Source organism: Parasteatoda tepidariorum, chromosome 11 (assembly GCF_982258835.1).
Source record: "Parasteatoda tepidariorum strain Cologne lab strain chromosome 11, Ptep-v5.0, whole genome shotgun sequence".
NCBI lineage: Eukaryota > Metazoa > Arthropoda > Arachnida > Araneae > Theridiidae > Parasteatoda > Parasteatoda tepidariorum.
The window spans coordinates 71700682-71725889 of record NC_141765.1 but is presented as its reverse complement, the minus strand read 5'-3'; the positions used below and the strand labels follow the sequence as shown (position 1 = coordinate 71725889).

The 25208-nt window shown below is 29.2% G+C and overlaps 1 protein-coding gene across 3 annotated transcripts; it reads left to right on the top strand.

Moving 5' to 3' along the window:
• The first annotated feature begins 5109 nt into the window (after nt 1-5109).
• On the top strand, nt 5110-21596 carry LOC107455478 (protein OS-9). Of its 3 annotated transcripts, none has more exons than XM_016073060.4 (7): nt 5110-5443; nt 6671-6838; nt 11424-11487; nt 15277-15353; nt 15434-15529; nt 16925-17094; nt 21442-21596. In XM_016073060.4, exons 1-6 carry the CDS (start codon nt 5309-5311, stop codon nt 17087-17089), a joined length of 705 nt encoding a protein of 234 aa, XP_015928546.2. In that variant the 5' UTR covers nt 5110-5308; the 3' UTR covers nt 17090-17094; nt 21442-21596. The 3 variants fall into 3 exon arrangements, with proteins under 3 accessions (XP_015928546.2, XP_042896237.2, XP_087011190.1); XM_043040303.3 differs by having other exon boundaries at nt 5147-5270; XM_087155064.1 differs by lacking the exon at nt 21442-21596 and adding an exon at nt 17700-17721 and having other exon boundaries at nt 5168-5443.
• Nucleotides 21597-25208: the final 3612 nt, after the last annotated feature.

Sequence of the window (25208 nt, the reverse complement as noted above, 5' to 3'; positions counted from 1 at the left end):
ATTATTTCTTGGTGTTGCAATTTCACTTTTGAGGAGTGTATATATATATATATATATTAATTCTTGGATTTCCTCTTTTTTACTTTCTGACTACTCTCATCCCTTTGCAAAATACATAGGAAACTTAATAAATATGATGAGTATACATTTAAATTAATATAGTCATGATGAATATATATTTAATCATCTGGAGGGGAACAAATAGGTAAATATCTAAGGGTGGAATACTCCCGGGCTGAGAGTCACCTTTGTTTCTTTCTTCTTCCCCGGAGTAATGTGAGTCATAAAAAGATGGGGGTGGGGGGATTTCTGTTATATCTTTCTGATAATATCCCATCCGAGAGCAGGAAATTTATGATTGGGTGGTGATATCCATTATCTTGGATGAGCTCCTTATCCAGAATTAAATTGAAATCTGCCGTGGTGTTATTTTTAGCACTGTTGAAAAAGCTGGCAACTTAAATTGTGAAGTGCTTTGGTGACCTAGATAAAACAAGGTATGGTACACTGTATATGGAGGAACAAGAGACCTCTTTATTCTGTCCTGTCGAAGAAAAACATACAATTAATAAATTTTTTATACACAAAAATGTTTTTCCTGAAATGCTGTGAGGTACTAGTAGGTCGCTTAACTCTACGTTGACATGCCACAAGAAAATCATTAGTAACTAAACTTTCAGAGTTCTAAGAAAAATCCTCCAGGCAAAGTTAAAGGTCTACCATACACCATATCAGCAACAGAACACGATAACGGTTCTTTCACTGAAGCTTTAATGCCCAGGAATATACACCGAAGAGCCATTACATTATGTCCACCCTCCATCTAATAGGCTCGCCCAGGTTTTCATGGTTTTTCGCCCAGGAACAATGTTTTCATGGGGCACATTAGGACCCATAATCCTCATAGAACGTTCCCTGATGTCTGTAAGCTACATGAACATAGTTGCAGACCAGATTCACCCATTCATGGCAACAGTTTTCCTGCGGGGGATGGTGCTTACCAATAGGATAATGCACCATGTCATAAGGGTCGAATCGTCATGGATTGGCTCGAGGAGCATTCCAGTGACTTTCAAGTCATGTTTTGGCCCCCAAATTCACCTGACCTTAATCCAATCGAGTATTTGTTGTTCCACTTGGAAAACCAAATTCGTGCTGCCATACTACCCCCTCGCAATGTGAGGGAATTGCACGACCAGTTGGTAAGCGCTTGGTACCAGATACCTCAGACTACCTATCAGCACCTTGTGGAATCAATGCCACGGCGTGTGCTAGCAGTTTTGGGGGCTAAAGGTGGTCCTACATGTTATTAGCAGGGTGGTCATAATGTAATGGCTCTTCGGTGTAGAGTGCAAAATTAAAGTTCACCTATCTGTTGAATGAGCCCTCTTCATTTGAATTGTGTAATCTCTCTACCAATCCATTCGATTGATAAGGTGTAGTACGAATAAGCTTATAGTAAGAAGGCATCCAAGTGACAATATTGTAGTGTATCCTTTGATAACGCGATTTCATAAAACGTTATCAATTAATTCCTGTGAGTTAATTTATTTCATAGTAAGCTAATTTATTGATAAAATTCTAGAAAGAAGTTTAAAAAAGCCAAAATGGATCAAATTCGCTTAAGCCAAAAAAATCAAAATTACATATCTTTCTGTAATTATTTGTAAAAATCGTAAAATACAATACTTTTTTCGCAATATTCCTCTGCCTACTGCCAATATGAGCTGAGAGATAAATCCTTTCATGAACTAAACTTTTTAAGCGGCTGAGTGAGGTTGTTATTTACGGCATGCTATGAAGTGAGAAACGGTAGATAATTACTTGCTTCAAGTTTTTTAAGGAATTAAATATTTTGAGTATTGTTTGATTTGTTCATAAAATTATCAATAATTATAAAAATAATCATGTACACATTTAATAATTTGAATGTTTTATTATTTAATCATCTGTTAATTTAATCCGTGTAATAAGCTTAATCTATAACATAGTGATATCTCCTTCAGAATTCTCAGGAGCTTTTAATTTTATTTTATTTGAGATTGAATTTTTTTAAAAAATTATAGCTTATTATTTTTTTATGTTTCATCTCAAAATTAAAAGGAAATGCTGAATTTGAAAGTAAAAAACTATTTCTTATTTCAAGTTGCTTGTAAAAAGTTGTATTCGTAACATTCTTTTATTAAATTATTTTTTCATATAAAATGAAACTTCTAAGTTTACGTTTAGGTAATTATAAAACCAACTCATCCGATTAAACTTAATAGTAAGCTGAAGATGAATTGTTCATTTGTTTATTAATTATCTTCGAAATCACTATTCACTTGAAACATAAATAGAGGTTTTTGGTACACTTCCTAAGAAGGTGTGTAAATACTTTGCTTGGCAAGAGGTGCAAAATTCTTTGAATTTTATTCAGAAGTACTATTAGTATGTATTTTTCATATATCTTCAGCAAATCCTCGTTTAAAATCTCTTTACTGGTTAATTGTCAGGTCTTAAAACATGACATTTAAATGATCTTATATTGATTTGCACAAAATTAATTTCTTTAAATTCCTCGAAGATAAGCAGGATGCTTTACCCCTTTACCGTTATTTTAAATTGCACCCCTTATTTTATATCGCAACAGAAACGATATGAAAAATACTATTACAAAACAAATGATAGTTCACTATATTAAATTTCAGTGGGTATATTTATTTTTCGTGAGCTATTGTTTAGGTTTTTTCTAAAGAAATGCTACTATTATAGATTAAAATTTAACATTTTATTTCTAAAATATTACAATGGAACGACATTTTATGTTTCTTGAAAATAAAATGACGAATGAAATAATTGTGCTATCAGTTTCCATATTTTTGGATAAGAGATTTGACAAGATTTCTTGCAAAGTGGCTGTAATGGGTTAAGTCTTGTAAGTAATTTAAGAGATGTATGTAAAATCATGTACGTGTACGTTATGATTTCATGTACGTTAAGAAGTTAAAAGTAATGATGCAATGAGCTAAACCTCCTATTAAAATTAAAGTAGTGGGAAAAAAGCTTTAACATTTTTCATTTATTTTTGGATGAAATGAGATATTCTACCACGTTATATCAACAATATAAATAATATTGTTTAACATGTACCAATTTATCAGAAGTTATTTTAGCATATTTATAGGGATAGTAAGTTTTATGCATTATCATTTTATTATTGATTTGATACATGTAATTTGATTGAATTTGTCGACTACTATGTGCATGCAACTTAAATATATATAAAAGACTTGATAATCATGCAGTGAATTGCTTCAGTGCTGATTGAGTTAACCTTAATATGTTATATCGCCTTTGTAAGAAGCTGTTGTTTACGGTTCGGCATATACATAAAAAAAGAACTTAAAAAAAAAACTTTTTTTCATAGTGTCCTTATTGCTGCTAACAATTGCTTCGGTGAGTTAATGTTCAAAATTTGAAAATACTCTGTAAATATCTTGACTGTCACAAATTTCTATTTTCCTTTCCTAAATGTTATGACTTTAGTGTGAAATTAAATTCTTTAGTCAATTGTATTGCCAGTTTCTTACTGATTATGCATATGACTATATTAAAAACAAATAAATCATATTTCATGTTCTCTGAAGTTCGAGGCTTTTCTATGGCTAACAAATATTAATGAAACTGACTGCAACAACTTTTAATTCTTTAAATTCTTCATCTTTGAAATGCTTAAATGTTTTTCAGCTTTCATTAATTTTGTAAAGGAAAACCTATTTTAATTTTAATGCATTATCTCTTATCACCAAAATACATCCAATAAAATTAGTTATAAACATTGTTTTGAACAACATTAAATTAAGTCACACGCCAGTAGCCCCCCCCCCCACAAATGTACTAACAATACCGGTAAAATTCTGTTGATTAACTATTATTAAAGACAACTTTTGGCAGCTTTTTCAAGTCTATGTGAAAAACTTACATGTTTTCGCATTTATAACCATCTGCTTATTTGTACAAAATTTTGCGACTAGACTAATAGAAAATTATTGAAAATGAGAGAATATATTCTAATTGAGAATTGTATAGTGTTAGAATTTTTATTCTAAAAATATTATAAATAACTGGCAGCAGTCTGTCCCCCCAATTTACCGTAAAGTTTTGTGGTAAAGAACATTTTTTTTTGTCTTTACTGTTTTGAAACCGCTTACAACTAGCATGATATATTGGAACTAGGTTTTTTGTTAGGTAATGGGCATTAACTAGTATTAATAATATAATGGTTCTGGTTGAAATGTGTTTTAACAAATGAACCGTGGAATGTGGTTTAATAAGTTTATCTGGTTCATTCATCTATTCTAAAAAATGGAAAATACTTGGCGTTTTTGTGTGTAGCCTCTTAATGCTACTGCTATCTATTCGTGGATGTGGAAGTATAGAATTTTAATAATCCATGGTCCCAAATTGGGGAGTGCTAGACACTGGAAATTCTTCATGTGTTGAAGGTAAAGGAGGAAATATTGTGGTGTGAACTCTGGGACTCGAAACCCCACTCTGTTAGTCATGAAATTGACAGATTAGCTTATCGGCTATTATATGTACCAAACTACGAGGAACTAATTGGCTTCAAAAGCTGGGCTTAATTGTACAGCTGCGCATTGAAATTAATAGAGGAATTGATGGAGCTGAAAAAAAGACAGGTGTCTTCCAATCGAAGCAGCTTACATATCTTTAATATCGGCGATCGAAATGGGCTACATGTTGTGTAGAGCAGTACTTCGCAGCAATACTTCGCATGTTTTCACCATTAGCGTGTGGAGAGTCATAGAAGGAGGAAGTGTGTTTTTAGTCATGATTTTCAAACAGATTAAAATCTTATGTTAGGAAACTATATGGAAATGAAAACTACATTAAACATAGTTCTAAAAGAAAACATCATGGAAATTTAAAAAAATATTTTTGATAATTAAATACGAAAAATATTAAGAAAAGGAGAAATATCATAGTACATTCCTATACAAATGAAAAGAGGAGGAGAGGGAAGGGCCAAAGGCATGGATCCAGTCTTCTCCCCAGATGGCGTATTCGATCGTTGCGATTACCCAATTTTGTGCAAAAAAGGGATACATAATGAGTGTATCATTTGGCATAGTTATTGCGGATAATTTTTGTTTTGTGGCATCACTAAGCTGCTCTGTTTTGTTTACCTTAAGATTTTTTTACCATAAGGACAGTTTTTATTTTTGTTTGAAATCAATCAACATGATTCGGCAAAGTTTTTTCTGCTAGTATTTATATCTGGTTTATTATATTTGAGAATTTCAATATGATTTCTGTTTGCTTGTTGTTTTCTTTTATAGTAGGGATATTCAATTTAAAATGTTTAGCTTTCACAATTGAAGAACTGAACGCAATTCAATATGAGGTTAACGTGTTGAAATATCCTCTGAAAAATATGGGAGTAAGCATAAGTGTATTTATTAAAAATGAAAAAATGTGGCTTTTACTCGCTTAATTTTCATTTTTCTTTCCGAAAACGTATTTGTTGATGAATATTTTTTGTTTATTTATTATTCTATATAAATACGTAAAATAAGCAATTTAAATACTGTTCAAGAATTTAATTACTGTTCATACATAAATTTAAAATGTGTTCAAAATGTGTGTAAAAGTGATTTAAAAATAATTTTTCAAAATTTGTATTCAGTCAATTTTGAAATAAAATATCCAGCTTTAGATTCATATGAATTTAAAATCAAGCAGTTGAGGTATATATTCACACCCTATTTTAAAATCAAATGTCAAAATTTATATTGATTTTAAGATTAAACATTGAGATTAGTATGTACACAATTTTAAAATTAAATGTCGAGATTCCTAATTGCAGGACTTTTAAAATCACACATTGAAATTCACACAATTTAAATAAAATCTTGCATCAATATTTTTATTAAAACTTTGCTAACATTCTGTGGATAAATGTTACCTACATACGCTTTTTTCTTACTTAAATTTCAGGTAATTTTTAAATTATTTAAATAGTGTTTTTGCACATAACATGTTTGTATTTCTATTTTAATCTTTTTTTTGCTTTTTTATCAAACTCATCTTTGTGGAGTGAATCAATATTGAGTTCTATAAAAATTTTACATTTAGAAAAAAAATTCTGATTTTCAAGCAAATTTGCCAAAATGAGGTGGCTATGAATGGGTTGAAACTAGTTACAAGAGTTAATCAATGCATGCAGAAAGTTTTTTGTTTTTCATTTTATCTACCTAAAATAGCATATAGCATATATAAATAATAGCATTTATATAACCTACTCTATGTACCACTTAATAAAGCTACTTTATATAGCCTAAAATAGTGTTTATATAGCATACAATGTAAAAAAAAATATTAAATTATTGTATTTTGTTACATTCTGAGTTCACCATACATTAGAATTTTACCTAGAAAAAATTATCTTTATTGTATTGCTTTTAAACTATACTAATAGCAATTTATAATAGAATTTTTTTTCTAAAGTAAATTGTGCTGACTGATTATTATTAATTAGTATAAAATCCTTAATTTCCATAAAAATTGTGAAGTAATTTTTTAGTATACACAATTTTTATATATTTTTTATAAATAGTATTTTCACAATTAGTATAATTTTATGTATCTTTTTCTGTCTATATTTTAGGAACAACATTTTTCTTTAGTACCTATGACTTCCAAATCTGGTAAAGAGTATGAATGCTATATTCCGAAGCCTAATGAAAGTTTATCAGAAAGTGACAGTAAAAATGGAAAAAGTATTGATATTCAGAAACTTCTTGAACCCATGTATGAAGGAAGTTGTTTATACAAAGTAAGTTATGAAATTTTTATTAAAAGTTCATTAAAAGATTATGTAAGCTATTGGTAGTAATGCTTATTCTTAGTTTTGTTAAGTTGTTTATTTTGGAATTATTCACTTCATTGTTTGTGTAAAATGTGTTTGAATCTTATAATGTGTTTTATATATTTGTATAGACCCTCATTATGATGAAATGATTAAGATTTATAAAATTTAAAATTATATATAATTAAATATTAAATTTATATTTCTTTGGCATATTTGAAGAAATAAATCTGTTTCTCTTTTCTTTTTCATAAAATTTGTTTATTTAGTCAAAGCTCATGTTAAACTTTCTCTTGCATACTTTTCAAGTAATTCTGATGCAGTTGTGCTTTAATCTTGGAAATATTAAGTTTTTATTTTTTAATTCCTACTTTGTATGTAAGAACAAAAAGCTTTCAATTTCTAGGCTGTGAATTTCAGATTTTATCCTAAAATATTATCTTTTATTATTTGAATTCCCTTTGCTAAAAAATAAAGAATTTTAATCATTTTTGAAATGAAGCGTTATGCACATCTTACTTTAGTTACCTACAATTAGAGGAATTTAAGTTCAAATGCCAAATTTTTCATGAACTTTATATTTTAAATTTAATATGTTTTTTTTTATTGTGAGATATTGAAGACTGAATTGAAAATATAAAAATCATTTATAACTAAGTAGTTGTAGTTTCATTTACGTCGCGCTAGAGATGCACAATGGACTATTGGTGACGGTCTGGTAAACATCCCTGAGGATGATCCGAAGCCGTGTCATCACAATTTTGATCCTCTGCAGAGGGGATGGCACCCCCGTTTCGGTAGCCCAACAACCTTCACATGAAATCGAGCACTTTACGGTAGAACAGTTTAACGAGGACCCATACCGCACATCCTCGGTCCCTACGCAGACTAATCCAAGTGGTCACCCACCCGCACACTGACCGCAGCCAGTGATGCTTGACTTTGGTGATCTGCTAGGAACCGTGTCTTAACGATTAGTCCACTGCGGAACTATAACTAAATAGAAAATGAAGTTGCTATCTTATCATCCTCTGTGAAAATTTTTGTTCAACAAAATTTTTTTATTCCTTTTGTTGCTTATTAAAATAGCATTTTTCCTGTGAACATATGATTTGATAAAATTGATTGACTGATTTTATAAATTGGTCTATCTATACTTGGAGAAGTAGTATACAGAAGTAGCTAAAATAATTGCTATATTTGCTTTTTAATTTAAATGTTCAATATACATTTATTTTGTTTAAACAGAAGCTACATTTTAATTTACAGCAGGCTCTTAAAATATTAGCATATTGTTTGATTAGCAGGATCTTAAATTAAAACTTTATGTCATTTGTAAAATTTTTTTTTAACCTTCAATATTACATCTAGAGCAAAAAATAAATTTAAATGCATTGTGAATTTATCCTTGGCACTCAAATCTTGCCATTTAGACATGCTTAACTAACAAATTAAGTTAAAATGAATGTAAACTCAGTCTTTATTTTTTACTTATAATATTATATGACCACTAACTAATTTTAAATTGTTTTTGCATATAATACTAACTAACCACTACTAACTCTTATGTGATATAATGATTAACAGATTATGTATGGTTTATTCAATCATAGTCACTGATCTCATTGAATATACACGGCATTCAGCATATTCTTTAGTTTATTTACTTTTGAATTCTTTTTTTCAACCCTGCTGTGGCAGCTTAATTCTTTTTTAACTGTGAGAGTTAGCCTGGGAATCATTATTATTGAATGATGATGGACTTTCAATAAATTCCCTTACTTCATAAGCAGTTTTCATTTGAACTCTTTTGCTATCGCATTCTGTTTCATTCTTTTTTAGCTAATAACCCTTCAATTTCACCTAGAAGTGTAATCCATACTTGTAGCATAGATCCTTTACTTTACTGAAATTTGTTTTCTATGTGTCAGACGATGCACATCTTTTAAAACTTAGAAAGAAATTTCTAAATAATCCAACATAAAAAACATGACATTTTTCATTTTTAAAGCATATTCTCTCCAAAAGCTTAATTGCATGCAGCTATAAAGATTTTATTAAAGGATGGTTTTAATATTGCAATGATTTTTTCAGATTTAATTTTCAAAAGTGACTGATTTTGAAAGACCAGGATTTTATTAGTGATCGTCATTCTATTGAAATAGGCCGGGATAGTGAAAGTTCAAATCCAGCTGGTCGTAATAAATGGTGACTGGTGCACGTTAAATCTGTCAGGTCCGAAAGTCCTCCATGTTCCCACAGTAAAATCTAGCTCTGGGAGTACTGGATCGGAGATTGTTCGTTCTCTGGTTTAAGTCCCAATTATGATTAATGGATGAATGAATGCATGTATATATGAGTCCGCCCTATAAACAGGTGTGCTAGAGGTCGAATTCTTGGCCATAGATGGCACCACTATCAGGCAAGAACAATGACACTCCCATTGTCTAAATGGCCTACAACAACATTCTACTGACATAGAGTATGTTGTCAGAAGTATCATTTGCAAACGAAAACATTGCAGTAGTAGTATTTGTCTGGTTTCATGAAAAAATTTTGGATAACCGTCACCTTAAAACAACCATTAAAAGATTCTGTACGGTTGAGATATTTTTAAATACTTTTATTCTAGATTATTTTTTTCCATTATTTATTATGCAGTTTTTTGTACCTTTCAGAGTCCTCTTATTTTGGAATGTTATTCTTCCTTGTCTCTCATATGGTGTTTTTCTTCTGCAGTATACTTTTAATCCGAGCAGCAATTTTTCATTGGTTTTACAATTATTTCTCCGTTTGCACAATATTACACAATCAATCATAATATTGCCAGTGTAGTCAATCAGTTTTAATTTAAGAGTTCAGGTTTGGTAGTTACCAAAAAAACTGTTCCATTTACTGAAAAATTTATAAGAAATCTTGATTAATCACTTAAATATTTATTTTTATCTTCTAAAATTGTCACTAAGATTTAATGAATGTGTATACTTTGAAGGAAAAAAGTTCAGTGTGAAATTGAAAACTAATTATAAATATATATATAATGTATTAGCATAATATGAAGAAAAAATAACTGCCACTAAGAAAGAGGAAATTTTGATTGAAAGTTAAAAATTCACTCACAAAATACTTAAAAAAATTTGTAATTTAATAACTCAGGAAAAATTTGTATCAAAATATTTTTAAAATGGCTAAATACTTAATGAAAAAGTCTTGCAATTTTCTGTCTAGTAGTGAAGAAAGATTTTAAAAACATTTTTGAATGTGTAAAATACCTTGTTTAAATAAATAAAATAATAAAATGGAAAAAGGTTGTCATTCAAGTATGTAAAATCTATACTTTTATTAGAATGATTTTAAAAGAATTAGGTAATTTCCAAACTGTCTGATTTCAAGGCATATTCTTATGAAGATGTTTCTTTTGCACTAAACATTACACTGTACTTTTAAAATGATTCCTCTTGACCTTTTTTCATTTTTTTAATTGATTAAATTTGCTAAAATTTTTTGATGATTTTATTTACATACACTTTGGAAAATTGCATATGACATATATCTTCCATTTATTTAAAAAGAGAATATGTGTTTCAACTGAATTTTTCATTAAGCCATTTTTTGGAAATTAATGAAATTGGATATCCTCAAATTTTTCCATGGATACCCAACTTGCTTCTCAATGTATTAAGAACTTTCATAGAAATAAAATATGCATAAAAATGAAACATTAAATAGAATGACATTTGCCTTTAGAATAAAGGCAATATGTTTAAATGTGATGCATAGATACTTCAATAGTGGATACTTAGTATATTATATAATAAGTTGAAAAAATATATATATTTGGTTAAATTACATATAAAAATATATACTTTTTTGACTTGATGTTAATATTTTGAACAGTTATTACAATGCAGCCTAAGTAAGGAAATTTAGAAACTAAGTATGTCAGTGTCAAAACAATATAGTGAATGAGGATAAATTTGTACATCAAGCAGTTTGCGTTTATTTGTTTTTGTTATGCCTTTTTTTCATGCATTTTACTGATATACTCAAATTTTTCTAAGTTCTATGAAACCAGAAAACTTTACTATGTAAGTTCACATTCATGTTTTTTAATGTTTCCTCTTTTCCTAGCATTATTTCATTTTTGAATACTTGTTTTTAACTTTTTGCTTCTTTTATGATTTAAAAAAGATACTTTTTTTTTTCTATATTGGATGAACTCATTTATTTATGCCACAATAATTTTTTTTTAACCTTTGTCATAGTTTTATACGCTACAACTATTAGTCTTGATTTATTTAAATTTATAAAGCTTCATTATTATTTTACTAATTATAACTTTTAGAATTAAAGGTTAAATTTTGCATTTTAATACTATTACAGAAAACTATCTCTTCAATTTTTGAAAAGTTGCTTGTTTACTTGACTACTAAAATGTTTCTCAAAAAGTTGGTCCTGCTCAGTGGCCAAATCCTTTAAAAAATATATTTAAATTTCTAATTATTCTAAATTTTTAATTATTCTTAATGTGGAGAAATTTACTTGATTTTAGATTAAAGATTGGTGGACTTATGAGCTATGCTTTGGAAAGGCCATAAAGCAGTTTCATATTGAAGGTACATGAGGTATTTTACATTGACATATTTCTTTTATAATACCTAACATAAATTCAATACAAATATGTGTCATGTATTGGAAATGAAAATATGTGTAAAATTTATTCATTCATTAGATACATTTATGAAAGTTTTACCTATCATGATATTTATTCATTATTATAGAATATAGATAGAAATATCTCTTCTTTTTTTTATGTAAGTAGCAAATATGTAAATTATATATATACAGTGAAACCTCTTGTTATGGACACTTCTGCAAAACGGACGCCTCTCAATAAGAACATATTTTTAATTCTCTGGTAATCTTCTATGGATAAGCCCTTAGTACATTCTCCACAAAGCGGACACGTCACCGGACGCGAAAGTAATTTTTGCCCTGAAAGGTTATTTTCTATCTCTTCAAACCAGGCACTACTTTTTCTTTACATTTGTAAAAAAGAAATATGTCTGCTTTAAATTGCAAGAAAAAAAGTGCATTTTTTCATCATTTTTAAAGCATGTAAATTTTTTGCCTTATCCATAACTAAAAATATTGTTAAGCTATTTCAGTACTAAGGAATCAATTTTTCTCCTGACACCTTGCCTTATCTTTGCAAAGAAAGGAGCGAGGAGTGCTCTTGTGAAATAATTTGGACAGTGACATCTTTTCATCTTGATGCAGGTAATGAGGCCCCTCAGGTTGAAATGACGTCTTTTAAATGCTCTCAATGCTTCTTTCCTACTGAAAATTTCTTTCATTTTCTTATCAATTTGAAAACTGTATTTAACACAGCTGGGGTAAAAAAAAAAAAGAAAACAGAAGTATAATCTTCGTTGTGTTCATAAAAAATGAAACATTTATTCAGACACTTGACAGAGGATCAGTTGTGAATAATCAACTCCATAGATCCTCATGGTTTACTTTGAATGAGATATTAACCACATTTCCAATCAAGTGATAGGTAGGTGTAAGGGGATTTGAACCTAATAATTGAAACCAACTGAGGACTAAAAGATCCTATTCGGTATAATTTGTCTAATTTGAATATCTGTGCTGAAGGAAAATTATATTCATATATCTGTAGCTACATCTAGAATTTTGTATTTATATCAAACTTTTTTTTCTCTCTTTTTTATCAAAAAGAAATAGTTTTTTAAGTTTAAATAAATATCCTTGTAGATTGTTATTGTAGATTATTTTACTATTTCTATAACTTTTAGAATAATCTAAACACAATTTGCGGTGTTAAACTTTGTTATTAGGATACCCTTCCCATAAATGAGCAACTCTCATAAACAAACATGTTTTTCGGACCCAAGAATTGCCGCTTAACCGAGGTTTAACTATATATATATGTGTGTGTGTGTCTGTGTATAAAATGTCCCTAAATTCCTTGACCTAATTTTAAGGAGAGATACAGTGCACAAAAAAATAAAGGGACCAATCTAAATAACTTTTGATCTAATGGTCAGATCTTCACAATCTGAGACTCAATGGTTCAAGGAAGTGACCTCAAATAGGTTAATTAAATAGTTAAAAAGATACATTAAGTTACAAAATCAAGCACGAAACCATACTTTCTCTGAATATGTGGCGTAACAGCCACTAAAATTATGAAATATCAATTCACTAGTATATAAGACATGTTAACTTGATTTTATCTTGAAATACCTTTTGATAGATAAAGGTAATAAAATTCTCATGACCACTTACAAAAAAAAAAAAGAAAGAAAGAATGGAAAAGAAATAAAAAAGAAAATAATAAAAAAACAAAGAAAAAATATAAAATAGGATAAGCAAAAGGAAAAAAAAAACAGCATTAATCAATTAGTGAGTGGTATTTGTTCATCAAATTCTATCTCAGATAAAATTCTGGTGAGGGAGTAATGTGGTGTAACTACCACTGAAATTATTAAATACCAATTCACTTGTATATAAGACATATTAACTTTATTCTATCTTGAGGTACCCTTTGATAGATGAAGGTTGACTTCATCAATAACTACTCTCCCCACAAATAAAAATATCTTTTTTTTGTGAAGGGATTCAGATTTTTTACTCTCAATATCTGGAAAGTGTGGTTTCTTTTACTTTTTGGTTGAATACATAATTTTGAGGGATGCCCTCTTTCATAAGCAAATCATAAAAGGAGAAAACAGCAACATAGGCACATTGGTGGCATTGATACCACTGTGTTACTTAATTTTACTTTTTGTGGAGGGAGAGATCTATAGAACTTTTTAAGCAAATTGAAAATTTTTATAAGTAATTATAAAATTCATTTATCCAAAGATAATTCCATGCACAATCTAACCTTTAGTAAGTATTTATTTGTATTTTTATTTGATAATAGTCGAAAAAAAATTGGATTCTAGAGTATGGAATTTTTTACATTATCCAAAAGAACGTAATTTTGCATCACAAAATACAAAATTTGAGCACAATTGGTCAAACAGTTTCTGAGAAATCGAAATTTAAATATGCAGCAGAATTTCCCAGGAACTATTCAAATGATTTTGCTTAAAATTTTCATTTTGCCAGTTAAAATTAAATTCTTTAAAATAATGCTAAAAAAAATTTATCTTTGGATAAGCAAATTTTATAATTGTGTACAAATTTTTTCCACATAACTTAAATAGTTCTATAGATATGATGAAATACGCCGCTTTCCTGATCAAACTATTGGGACCATATTTCCCAGGATGCAGCTACCCTCTATATTTTGGAGTCAGAAATCCAAATCCATTGAAAAAGAGGTGTGTTCATTCAGAGGACATTTTTGTGTTTAATTTCATAACTTAAAATATCATCTGCACTAATTAATTAACATATTTGAGGTTACCCCCTAAAATAATTAAGATTGAGACCTAAATTGGGAACATCGAATCATTAGATTAGAAGTTATCCAGTGTGGTCCGTTTATTTTTTTGCTCGCTGTTTATTATTAGGATTGAGAATTGCACAGCAACTCGTGATGGGAGGTGTCGTCGTACACTGCTATGTGGGCTTTCTTTTTATGGACTGGCTGCTTGTTTGCTAGTGTTTCTTTTTTACCTAAATTATATTAATTTTATGTTTTATAATGATTATTGTTGAAAAATATATACAAGAAGGCATAGAAATAGATATTTTATCAATACCTGATGATTTGGCAACAAATTAGTATAACTTGCCAAATTTTAAATTACTTTAAAACAGCTATTTCTGTGCCTATTTAAATGCAATTTTTGACAATATTAATTCAAAGCATAAAATTAATATAGAATGGTAATACTGCAGAGTTGTCATATGCAATGTCATAGCACATCATATAATGTCATAGCTTAGAATTTGCATTGCATTTTTATAAATTCTTGTAACTTATTTTGCTATGTTCTTTCCATCGCTTTTGTATTTATGTGCTACTGTGATTGTCTTATTTGTCTTTCTTCCATTATCATATTAAGTTTATAAATTGCTTTTTTGAAGTTATGTTGCGTGTTTTTCTTTGCCTCATATTCCTCATTAAAAATATATTGAAATCATCATAAGTGTCAGTATAGATTCTAGTTTATATAAAGTTGTCATTGGTTACGAGCATAAGAACCTTTTAAGTTTTCCCCTCGTCAGAGTGTATTAGCTGCATCGTATGTGGCTATTTTTACACTTTTGAAAGAAATGTTTTTTTTTATGCTTTTATTGGAAAAATATTAGCATAGTTTCAGTTGTTTTTATGTTGACAATTATTATTATCTTTTTTTTTTCATTCAAGAACTCTTGCTTTTGTATCTAACTTTTTTTTTTTAAAAATTTTTCTATTGTATTAGATGGAAGGATTGCCGGTGAAATTCTTACCTTAGGACTGTATGAATTAGATAATAAATGGGAAGATGAATTTTATGAGGTATCTATTTACAATTCATAGTCTCCTGTGCATATGATAGTTAAAAAGTGTTTTTACTTCTATCCTCCTTTTATTTATAGGAGAAATTTGAACGTGTAAAGCCACATCATGCACAATCTTATGTTAATGGAACAAAATGTGATTTAACTGGGCTACCTCGCAATACTGAAGTTAAAGTAATGCATTTTACATAAATATGTATTGTACTATTTGACTATTTCTATGTTGTATAAGAAAATCCATGCAATGTTACATGAGGTTTTTAATCTAGCTACCAAATTTGTTTAAATTTTATAGCAATTTTATGATTTTAAAAAGATATGCTTTGAAATTACCGAATAACCCAGTGTATTAGTGAACCCCATACTTTTAATTGTGATGTTTCTTTTTACACTTAGATAATCATTTTAAACTGCAAAAATTTTAAAAGTTCTCAAAAATTTTTAAATTTATGTATATTAAAGATTTGATTAAGCTGCTTTTTTAGAGTCCATAAAGTTTTACGACATGTTCGACATCTTTATAAATCTTCAGCTATCAATTTTTAGTCAATAACTATGTTTCATACCTCAAATTTGGTAATGTCTGCGTAACATTTTTTCCACCTTTTAAACTTTTAAGAAAAAATGAAATTACTGCAGTATATTGAGTTATAGTATAAGTAATTATAAATAATGCATTAAAAAATCTTCTTTAGATTAAGATTTATATACATATTTTTTACTTTGCTAAATGTAAGTATTTATATTATTTTCAATTTTGAATTTCTCTTTGACTTACATGATTATGCGTGATGCATTAAAACTTTACTCATAGCCTAAAACATGTCACTAATAAAATCTCTGTTATTTTATTTCTCCGGTGTTAGCGAGTATGCTTGGTTAAGAGCAAAATAAAGGTGCTGAAAAATGCTAATTTTTCTCAACTTAGCATTTCAATATTTTACTGATCTGAAAATTAACATAATTTAACTTAAACAATAAAAAAACATAGATTCTGGTTGGACAAAACCTCTTCTTTCAAATGATTCACAACATTATGCCAAAAGCATCTAATGACATGCAGAATGTTAAAACACAGTGGTATCAATGCCACTAATGTGTTATGTATGCTGCTGTTTTCTCCTTTTATGTTTTGTTTATGAAAGAGGCATGCATCACTCAAAATTATATATTCAACCAACATAACACACATTTATGGGCTCAGAAATTTATGGGCCCTGACAAAGTGACACCAGGAGTTAAAAAAAACTAAATATTTATGGTAAATTAAAAGAAAATTATTTTTAGTTCTGATGGTGGTTAATTGTGTTTTGGAATAATTTTCTTGCTTTCTTTAGCAGTTAACTAAAAATTATAGGAACTAACTTTACCATTAAATTTATAAGATATGGTCCTTTGAAACTAAATTTCTCAACTTTATTTTTGATTTAAAAAATTTTCTCAATTGTATACAGAAAATAATATCTTGTTAGACTCTAAAATTTGTGTGTATATTATCACTTTTGCTTTGTATTCTTTTAATGTCAAAGTAAAATTATGAGATAATATTATAAATTCTCATTTTTTTAGATATTTTGTGAAGAAGATTCTTTAGATTATATAAACTGGATCACTGAACCTGAAACTTGTAATTATGTCATTACTGTTCATACTTCACTTTTGTGCTCTCATCCTCTGTTTAAATCATCGAAAGAACTTCATACTATTGTTTGCCAGCCCTCTGGAATTGATTAGAAAAGGTAAATTTATCAAAAAAGGGTATTTTGCTCAATTTTATTAAACAGTTTTGATGTGTAAAGTGTGTGTGTGTGTGTGTTTTTTTTTTGTTTTTTTTTAATAGCTTGCGTTAACCAAATTTCATGTACAGTGCTCAATAAAGGAACACCCTGAATAACTTAATGATCAGGTTTTCATGTACTTGAACTTAATGGTTCAAAGGGGTTACCTCAAGTATGCTAATTCATTTGTGCAAATTATATTTTATGTTATAAAATCAAACACAAAAGCACACTTTCTCCGAATTTTTTTCAATGGATTTAGATTTCAAATTTTTTTCAAGGGATTTAGATTTTAATTTTCTAATTTGTTTTCAACTAATTTAGATTTCAAACTCTCAAAATATTCGAGGGTTTCAACAATCTGGAAAATATTGTCCCAATAGTATGGTCGGGACAGCGACAGAAAGTTTAAATCACATAATGTTATTTATACGTTTTGCCTCTCAAGAATTTTTTAAGCAAATTAATTTTTTTTTAATTCCCAATATACAATTTGTTTATTCAAGGATAATTCCATCTAAAATATAATTTTTAATAATTTATTATTTTTTATTTTATTTTAATAGCCAAAAAAATTGGATTTGTAAGGTAAGCCAGTTTTTACATCATTTTAATGAATGTAATTTTATGTGGCAAAATACAAAATTTGAGCAAAATCCGTCAAACTGTACATTTGAAATTCGATTTCTCATTAACATTTGATCAATTTCATTCAAATTTGGTGTTTTGTTAGTTTATATTATATCATGTAAAAATTTTCATACCTTACAATGCAAAAGAAATCTTGCTATTTTTTTGTGTGCAAAAAGTTTCCAATTCTGTTGAAATGTTTTCAAAATATGGCGAAATCCGAAAAAGGTAAAATTAACATTAAGGAATCTTTCAAGCACTTTTCTGACCAAGGGATTGGGTTCCTGTTTCCCAGCTTGTGAATACCCCTCATTTTTGAGAATCAGAAATCCAAATTCATTGAAAGAAAGGTATGGATACAGAGAAAGTACTTTTTTATGCCTGATCTTGTTTTCGTCTGCACTAGTTAATTAACACATTGGCGGTCACTCCTTTGAACCATTAAGATAGAGTCCTAGTTTCAATCATTAGGTTAAAATATATATATCAAAATCCCTATAGCCATCATATGTAAATTTTAAAAAACATTTACAAGCTTATATTGTTTTATTTTGTTGCTTACAACTCTTACAAACTTAAATTGTTCAAGCAGTTGATATGTTGTTTCATCTATTAAATTATAGTTTTTTTTAAAAAAAAATTCATTTGACTAATTTTAACAATTTATAATTAGCATTTATAATATCATTTATAATATTAACATTAGCATTTTTTATATTTATTAACAATTAATAAAACTAATTTTAATAATTAAAATAATGAGAAAAGATCCTAATAATTGAAATGAAAAGATTAATTATTAATAGATTATGTTTTAGTGTAGAATGATAAAGTTACTTCAATTGAATTAAAATAATTATTTCCTCATTTTACCTCCAAATTATTAGTAGAGTAATATCTATGAGTTAAGAGCCATATGTAGACAATAAATAAACTATGGTTCATTCTAGACATGTTTCAAGTAGCATATACTTTTCATACTCACACTTGTGTTTACCATCCCTCCCACCCTAACTTTTGAAAAGAGTGCCTGGGCAGGTCATAAGGCTGAGTGGTTCAAAAAAATAAATTTATGGATTTATAAAGTGTGGATAAGTTTTCTATTGTAATAAAAGAAAACTGCATTAAAAAGTTTAAAATTGATTAATATTTGCACACCATATTTAAAAGTAATGAAATCTTGAAATAATCATGCCGTTTTAAAAAATTTTTAAGCTGACTTAAACTTTTTAAATAAACATGATTTAATTCTTTTTGCTTGCTTGTTAGTTTAAGCAACCTAAATTCTAATCAATAATTTAATTTTTCACATTCTGGCAGCACTTTAGAAAAAGACAAAAACTTATCAATTTCCCATAAGTTTCACTGTATATATCTTCGCTCGTTATACTAGATCAAGGCAACTAAAAATTCACCATTTGAAGATAATTTAATTGCACTGCAAGTTTCATTTACAATCTACACAACCAACATCCAATTTTTTGCTGGTGCATTTACATTGGGTTTACTGCTAGTTACATAGATTTTCCATCCAGTAGGAGTCTTTGGTTATCACAATGTTGAAGTTTTTATACCTACTACACATCTGAAGCATGACTTATTATTATTAATTTTTTTTGTTGAGGAATGTGGCATAACTGATCTAGACTTAAGTGTTGCTCAGATTTACCCATCTCTAGTTATATATTCACCTAGTTTATTCGAAGCTTCTGACACAAGCGTGACATACCTTCCCATAGCCTGGGAGTGATGGAGACATTTTGGTATTTCTCTACCATTTGTAGTGTCTGAATTAATGTGTGATTCAATATCATTTTCACTTAAGTCGTGCAATATTTTGGAAAAATATGCTACACAGGAATTCTAATTAATGATTTCTAAGTAATCCAGAGGTTGAAAGTTTATCATTGGTAGTACGAAATTTCCAACAGTCCTTTTCTCTGCGGTGGTTTGTCTTGCTTTCAAGTTCCTACTTATACACAACCTAAGGACTGGGCCGACATTAGTTAGCATCTAATGGAACAAAGGAACGGGATTGCAATTTCATAAGTCTTCTGGATAATGGCCAAAAATGACTGTTTAAAACATACTCAACATATTGATGGTTAAACAATTTGTTGAGCAAATATCAAATTTTTTACTACTGAAGATAAACTTTTAAGCTTCGGATTACTATGCAATCATAAATTGGAATTCTTGTGTGGTATACCCTTCCTGAACGCTATATGCACGGCATATCGATTGAACAATGCACTCGCCAAATGTTATTTTATTTTCATGGACAGCAACAAAATTTTGTGTAGTATTTTTCTTCCAAAGTAGCCTAAACCTGTTTTGAATATGTTTATTCAATGCCCAGCTTTTGCTGCTAAAGGACTACTCTTTGGATTAGTGTTTTATCCCGAATGATTTTTGTTCTATTGCTGATCAGTCATGATCTTAGTTTATAATCATTTTTTATAATCGATATAAGTAACCAGACCTAGTAAAAGTTATCAAATCAAAGTGAATAAGATATCTTGGTTACTTTTTTTGATAAGAGGATAACAATTCTACAAAGCTGTTGATCTTCACGGGGTGCGTAGAGTTTTTAAAAAGTGCTTATTTTCAATTTTTGTTTTTTTAAAAGCCCTTTAAAGGTATTTTTTTTACTGGTTGTTTTTAAACAGTACTTTATTTTTCCAAAATGAGAAATTTTTTCTTTACTATGTCGATTTTCACATTTTTCTATTCAAGGTTTTCACAATTTATCTAACCACAATCCATTTCTGTGTATTGTCATTCTTTTGCGACTGAAAGAGCCAATCATTTGCCATGTTTAATGAAATACTTGCTAGTTAACTGAGCTGAATTCAGTGGGAAGGATTCTTGCTCTCTAATGCGCAAGTCTGCGGCTTTTTGCAAGTGGTTTTTAATTTCTGGCTTTATTTTCCACCTTCTGAAATTAAACTGAAAAATCCTTGGAATTTTTGCTGATCATGGGGACTACCTAAACGTTGCCAAATTTTTCCTCTAATAGCAAAAGAAAATTTTATTTCTTTTGTTAATTTCATCGTTGGTGAAGTGCTATCGTCTTCGTCACTGGCTAGCTAATGGCTTTCTCGTGCTATTCTATTTATAGATCAATACCATAACCTTTAAACTTGACTTATTCATTATTTACATATTTCATGAATTATAAAGCTTCATCTCCTCAAAACTTGCACGTTCCTTTTATGCATTTAATATAATTAAGATAAGAATTGATTTATATATTTAAATGTTAGATTTTTTACCTGAGGGACCGTTCACTAATTGTGTAAAACTTTTTATTGTGCTTAATTACTTTTTTACTTATTCTTAAAACAAGAGTCTCTCAAAGTGTGTAAGGGAAGAAACACTCTTTTCATGTTGTTAAAAAATAAGACTCAGTAAATTAGGAATAAACTCTAAGAATTTGCAAAATTTCATTGTTTTAGTATTTTAAATTTTATATATATATATTTGACTCTCTTTACTTTAACAGTGTTTCATTTTTAGTTTTAAACATTTAAGAATTTTGTATGAAATGATAAAGGTAATTGTGTATTAAATTTTATAAATGTTTTTGAATGTGGGTAATTCAGGTCACATTCATTTTCATAGTCCTATTCTTTTGCTTTATATTTTTGTTAGTTCTTTAAAATATTTTTTTTTCAGTGACGAAAATTGACTGTACTTCTTCCTGTACTTAAAGTACTACCTGTACTTAAAAGAGACATATGTTGTTATAAAATTAATTTTCATATTGTGCAGTACTGTATAATTTTTACTTCGTAAATATTTTTACAATAAAGTTTTTCTGTTTTTTTTTATTTGATCTCTATATGCATTTTACCATTAACTTGAATTATTCTATAAATTTCTGTTGTAACTCAATCTTTATAGAAATGTTTGGAATTAGTAGTTAGCACTTTACTAAACTCTTCCTGAGTTAATTTTTCAATCAATCTTTGGTTCTTCCTTGCCTAGTATCTGAAATCTAGGCTTCACCTTCCAATTTAAGCAACTTCCACTACATCTCCTTGTCTTAAATACACTGGTGAGATAAATTAAGAGAATTTACATATTTTATCAAATTTTGGGAAAAGAACTGAACTGAATGTAAAACCACTGCTTCCAGACAAAAATGCAAATTTTGTACATCAAATATTTAAGTATACACGTGTATGTAGGTAGAGCCAGTAGCGAAATAGGGTTTAAAAAGTGCGCATAAGTTAAGACGCATTTCATGGCGTTAATTTGCAGCAATAGGTTGTATTCAAATTATAACAATAAAAATTAGTAACCACCAACGTTTAAATGATGGAATGAACTGGCGAATTGTGGGGATGCTAAAAGCAAGCCAATATCTGATCCAGATTTGTAGAAGGTTCAATTTGACGCCCAGCGTTGTGCGTAACTTATGGAAACAATTCCAGGGTATCGGATCCATCGAGAGAAAGGCTGGGCAAGGTCATCCAAGAGCCACAATGACCAGAGATATCACGATTTATCCGTTACAGTGAGGTGTAACAGAAGGGCTACAGCTGCTGAGCTCTCTTGTGACTTGTATGCAGCCACAGGAACCCGTGTATCTAGGGGATTGTTTCCAAACGACTTAATGAGAAGGGGTTGTTTGCAAGGAGACCTGCTGTTTGCATCCCACTCACTTCTACGAACAGGAGAGTCTGTTCAGCATGATGCAGAAAGTACAGAGATAGGAGTGTGAATCAATGGGCGATCGTTCTCTTCACGGATAAGCCTAAACACCGATTCTTGCCTTACGTTCATATAGAGAGAAACAGGGACCCTGCTACCTACCCTCCAATGTCCATAAAATCGACCATTATGTCTGAACAAGTTTAATGGTTTGGGCAGGCATCATGTTGGATGGCCGCACACCTCTCCATGTCTTTGAGAGAGGCTCTGTGACTGGTATGAGGAATATGGAAGAGATCTTTGAGCCCTATGTTCGTTTTTTTAGAGGTGAAGTTGGCCCTTAGTTCATTTTAATGAACGTTAATTCTAGGCCACATAGAGCTCTTCTGGTCAACGAATTTCTAGAAAGTGAGGATATTCGCTGCATGGATTGGACAGCCAGATCTTCAGACCTCAACCCTATAGAGCATGTCTGGGATGCTGTGGGAAGGGCAGTTGCAACTCCCTACCCCCTCCAAGAACCATCCAGGGAATGAAAACAATGTTGCTGAATGATTGGGACCAATTGTCACGGGAAATAATAAACTACCTTATTTCAAGTATGCAATCATGCTGCAAGGCCTGATTATCTGTATGGGGGCACCATCCCCCCCTATTAACCCTTTTTTTATTTTGCAACCACTGTTTCATACCTTCTGACTCCAACGAGTGTTAGGCACAATCATGCGCATGTATTACAATAGTTGAATGGTAATTTGTTTTGTATTGTGCATATCAAATTTCATTAAAATTGATCTAGTAGTTCTAGAGATAATCGACCAAGTCTGCAAATTCTTTTAATTTCTTACACCAGTGTAGTAATAGCTTAAGTTTTAAAGTTACATCTTTATATATATAAATATATGTAACACAATAAAAAGACAAAAAAGAATTAAAGAAAAAGGGAGATTAAACCATGGAAATTCAGAAAAAAATAATAAATTTTATGTATCGCACATTATCTGCAAATACATAGAACTCTATATTTTTAAAGAAAAGAAGAAGAAAAAAAATGTTTATAAAAATATGTAAAAGAAAAAAAATCCAGAAAACAAAATTTGGTTTTCTCTGTCTCTTATTCTACTACAATTAAACCAGCTGTAAATAATTTATTTTATCTTGTAATAAAAAGTGTGTTATAATATAATATACAGCACAACTTACCTGTCAACGTTGTCCCAGGATTTTTTCCACTCTATCACCATAATTATTGTTCTGTTGAGTAGGCAAAAGTGGATTATCTATTTTTAAATAATTGTCATCTAAAGCTTTTGACAAGGTAAGAACTTTGTTGTTTGAAAATTATACTTTACTTGATTTTCTTATGATAAAGTCAAGTTACACTTTCCTATTTAACCTGTTCAAGTAAATTGACTCCACTCGGTTACCATGTTCATATATGGACTTTTAATTTAGTATTTCATTAAATATTCACCCATTGCTTACAGTGTACCATCGCATGTGGTCCACATGTAGTACCAGCCGTAGGCAAAAGTTAGGTAACAGTATTTGTATGTCTAAAATTAAGTAATTTGCAATGTAACAGCATTTAAAATTTAGCTTTACTGTCAACCTCTGTTACCTTTTACCACTCTGTTACCTACTTTTATATTCGTTGTAATTTAACAAAAACAATTTTAGTGATTTACTGTGTTAATTTAACTAGAGTGTAAATTGTTTACTGTTTCTGGTAACTGATTTTTTTATTTGAACATTGGTAACAAAGGGGAAGCGTAATACAGATTCAAGTAGAAGTTTGATTTTATATTCCAAATTAAAAAGTGCACTGCTGTTTCAAGTTTTATGGAAAGAAACATTCTAATTGCAACTGAAATTTTTATTAATAGTGATTCAAATATCTATTTTTTTAAGGAGTATTTTTCTAAATAATTCTCTTCTTGAAAATGACCCACATAGAAGATGAATTTTTTGTGTACTTCAATTAACATACTAAAAGCCAGCATACTTATTGCTTGCTTTTATTAGAAAGAGTAAACACAAGCAATAATATGTATTTATATGTGTTTTTAAAACTTTCTTTCATTATGGTTATGAAGGGAGATTTTTCGAATATAATTTTTGTTGGATTTGACCCTGTTCAAACCTTCATGTTTAAATTTATACTATAATGGTGTAAAAGTTTTACTTTAAATCAATTAGTTTATTTAAAATAAAATGTTAATCTAGTAATTTTTCAAGTAATTTTTTTTCCTTTGATTCATGTCACTGAAAATAACATATATGTTCTTTTGAAACACTTCTTGTTCATTATCATCATTCTGATAACTTAAATATAACTGAAAATTACTTCTTTGCTCTGTTGCTTAACTTAACACATTTTTTGAATCCCTAGTTACTATTTCTACCATTCTAACTAAATCAACTTTATTTTTATAATATTCAAAATTAAATAATAATATTAATAACAAGCTGGAAATAACCATACATACTCCTTTTTCTTCTAGAAATGGTAAAAGGAACATAATTGAATCCATTATACTTTTAAATTGCTCCAAAAATTGGTTTAATTTAATATTTTATTTTTACATGAAATTTTTATTGCTCATAACATTTATAAAGCTGCACTAAATGGGGATGTATACCTATTTACGGAATCTTTTTTTTTTCTATGAAAAGATGTGAGGTATCTCTTTTTTAGATACGAAAATTTCATCGTCAAGTTCATTAAATCTTTTGCTGCCCTATTCATTTCATCTGATCAATAGCGTTTATTGCTTATAAGTGGT

Coding starts and splice junctions, on each gene's coding strand:
- LOC107455478 (XM_016073060.4), top strand. CDS start 5,309: ATGATTTCTGTTTGCTTGTTGTTTTCTTTTATAGTAGGGATATTCAAT. Junction 5,444..6,670: donor ATCCTCTGAAAAATATGGGA/GTAAGCATAAGT, acceptor TCTATATTTTAG/GAACAACATTTTTCTTTAGT. Junction 15,530..16,924: donor CTCGCAATACTGAAGTTAAA/GTAATGCATTTT, acceptor TCATTTTTTTAG/ATATTTTGTGAAGAAGATTC.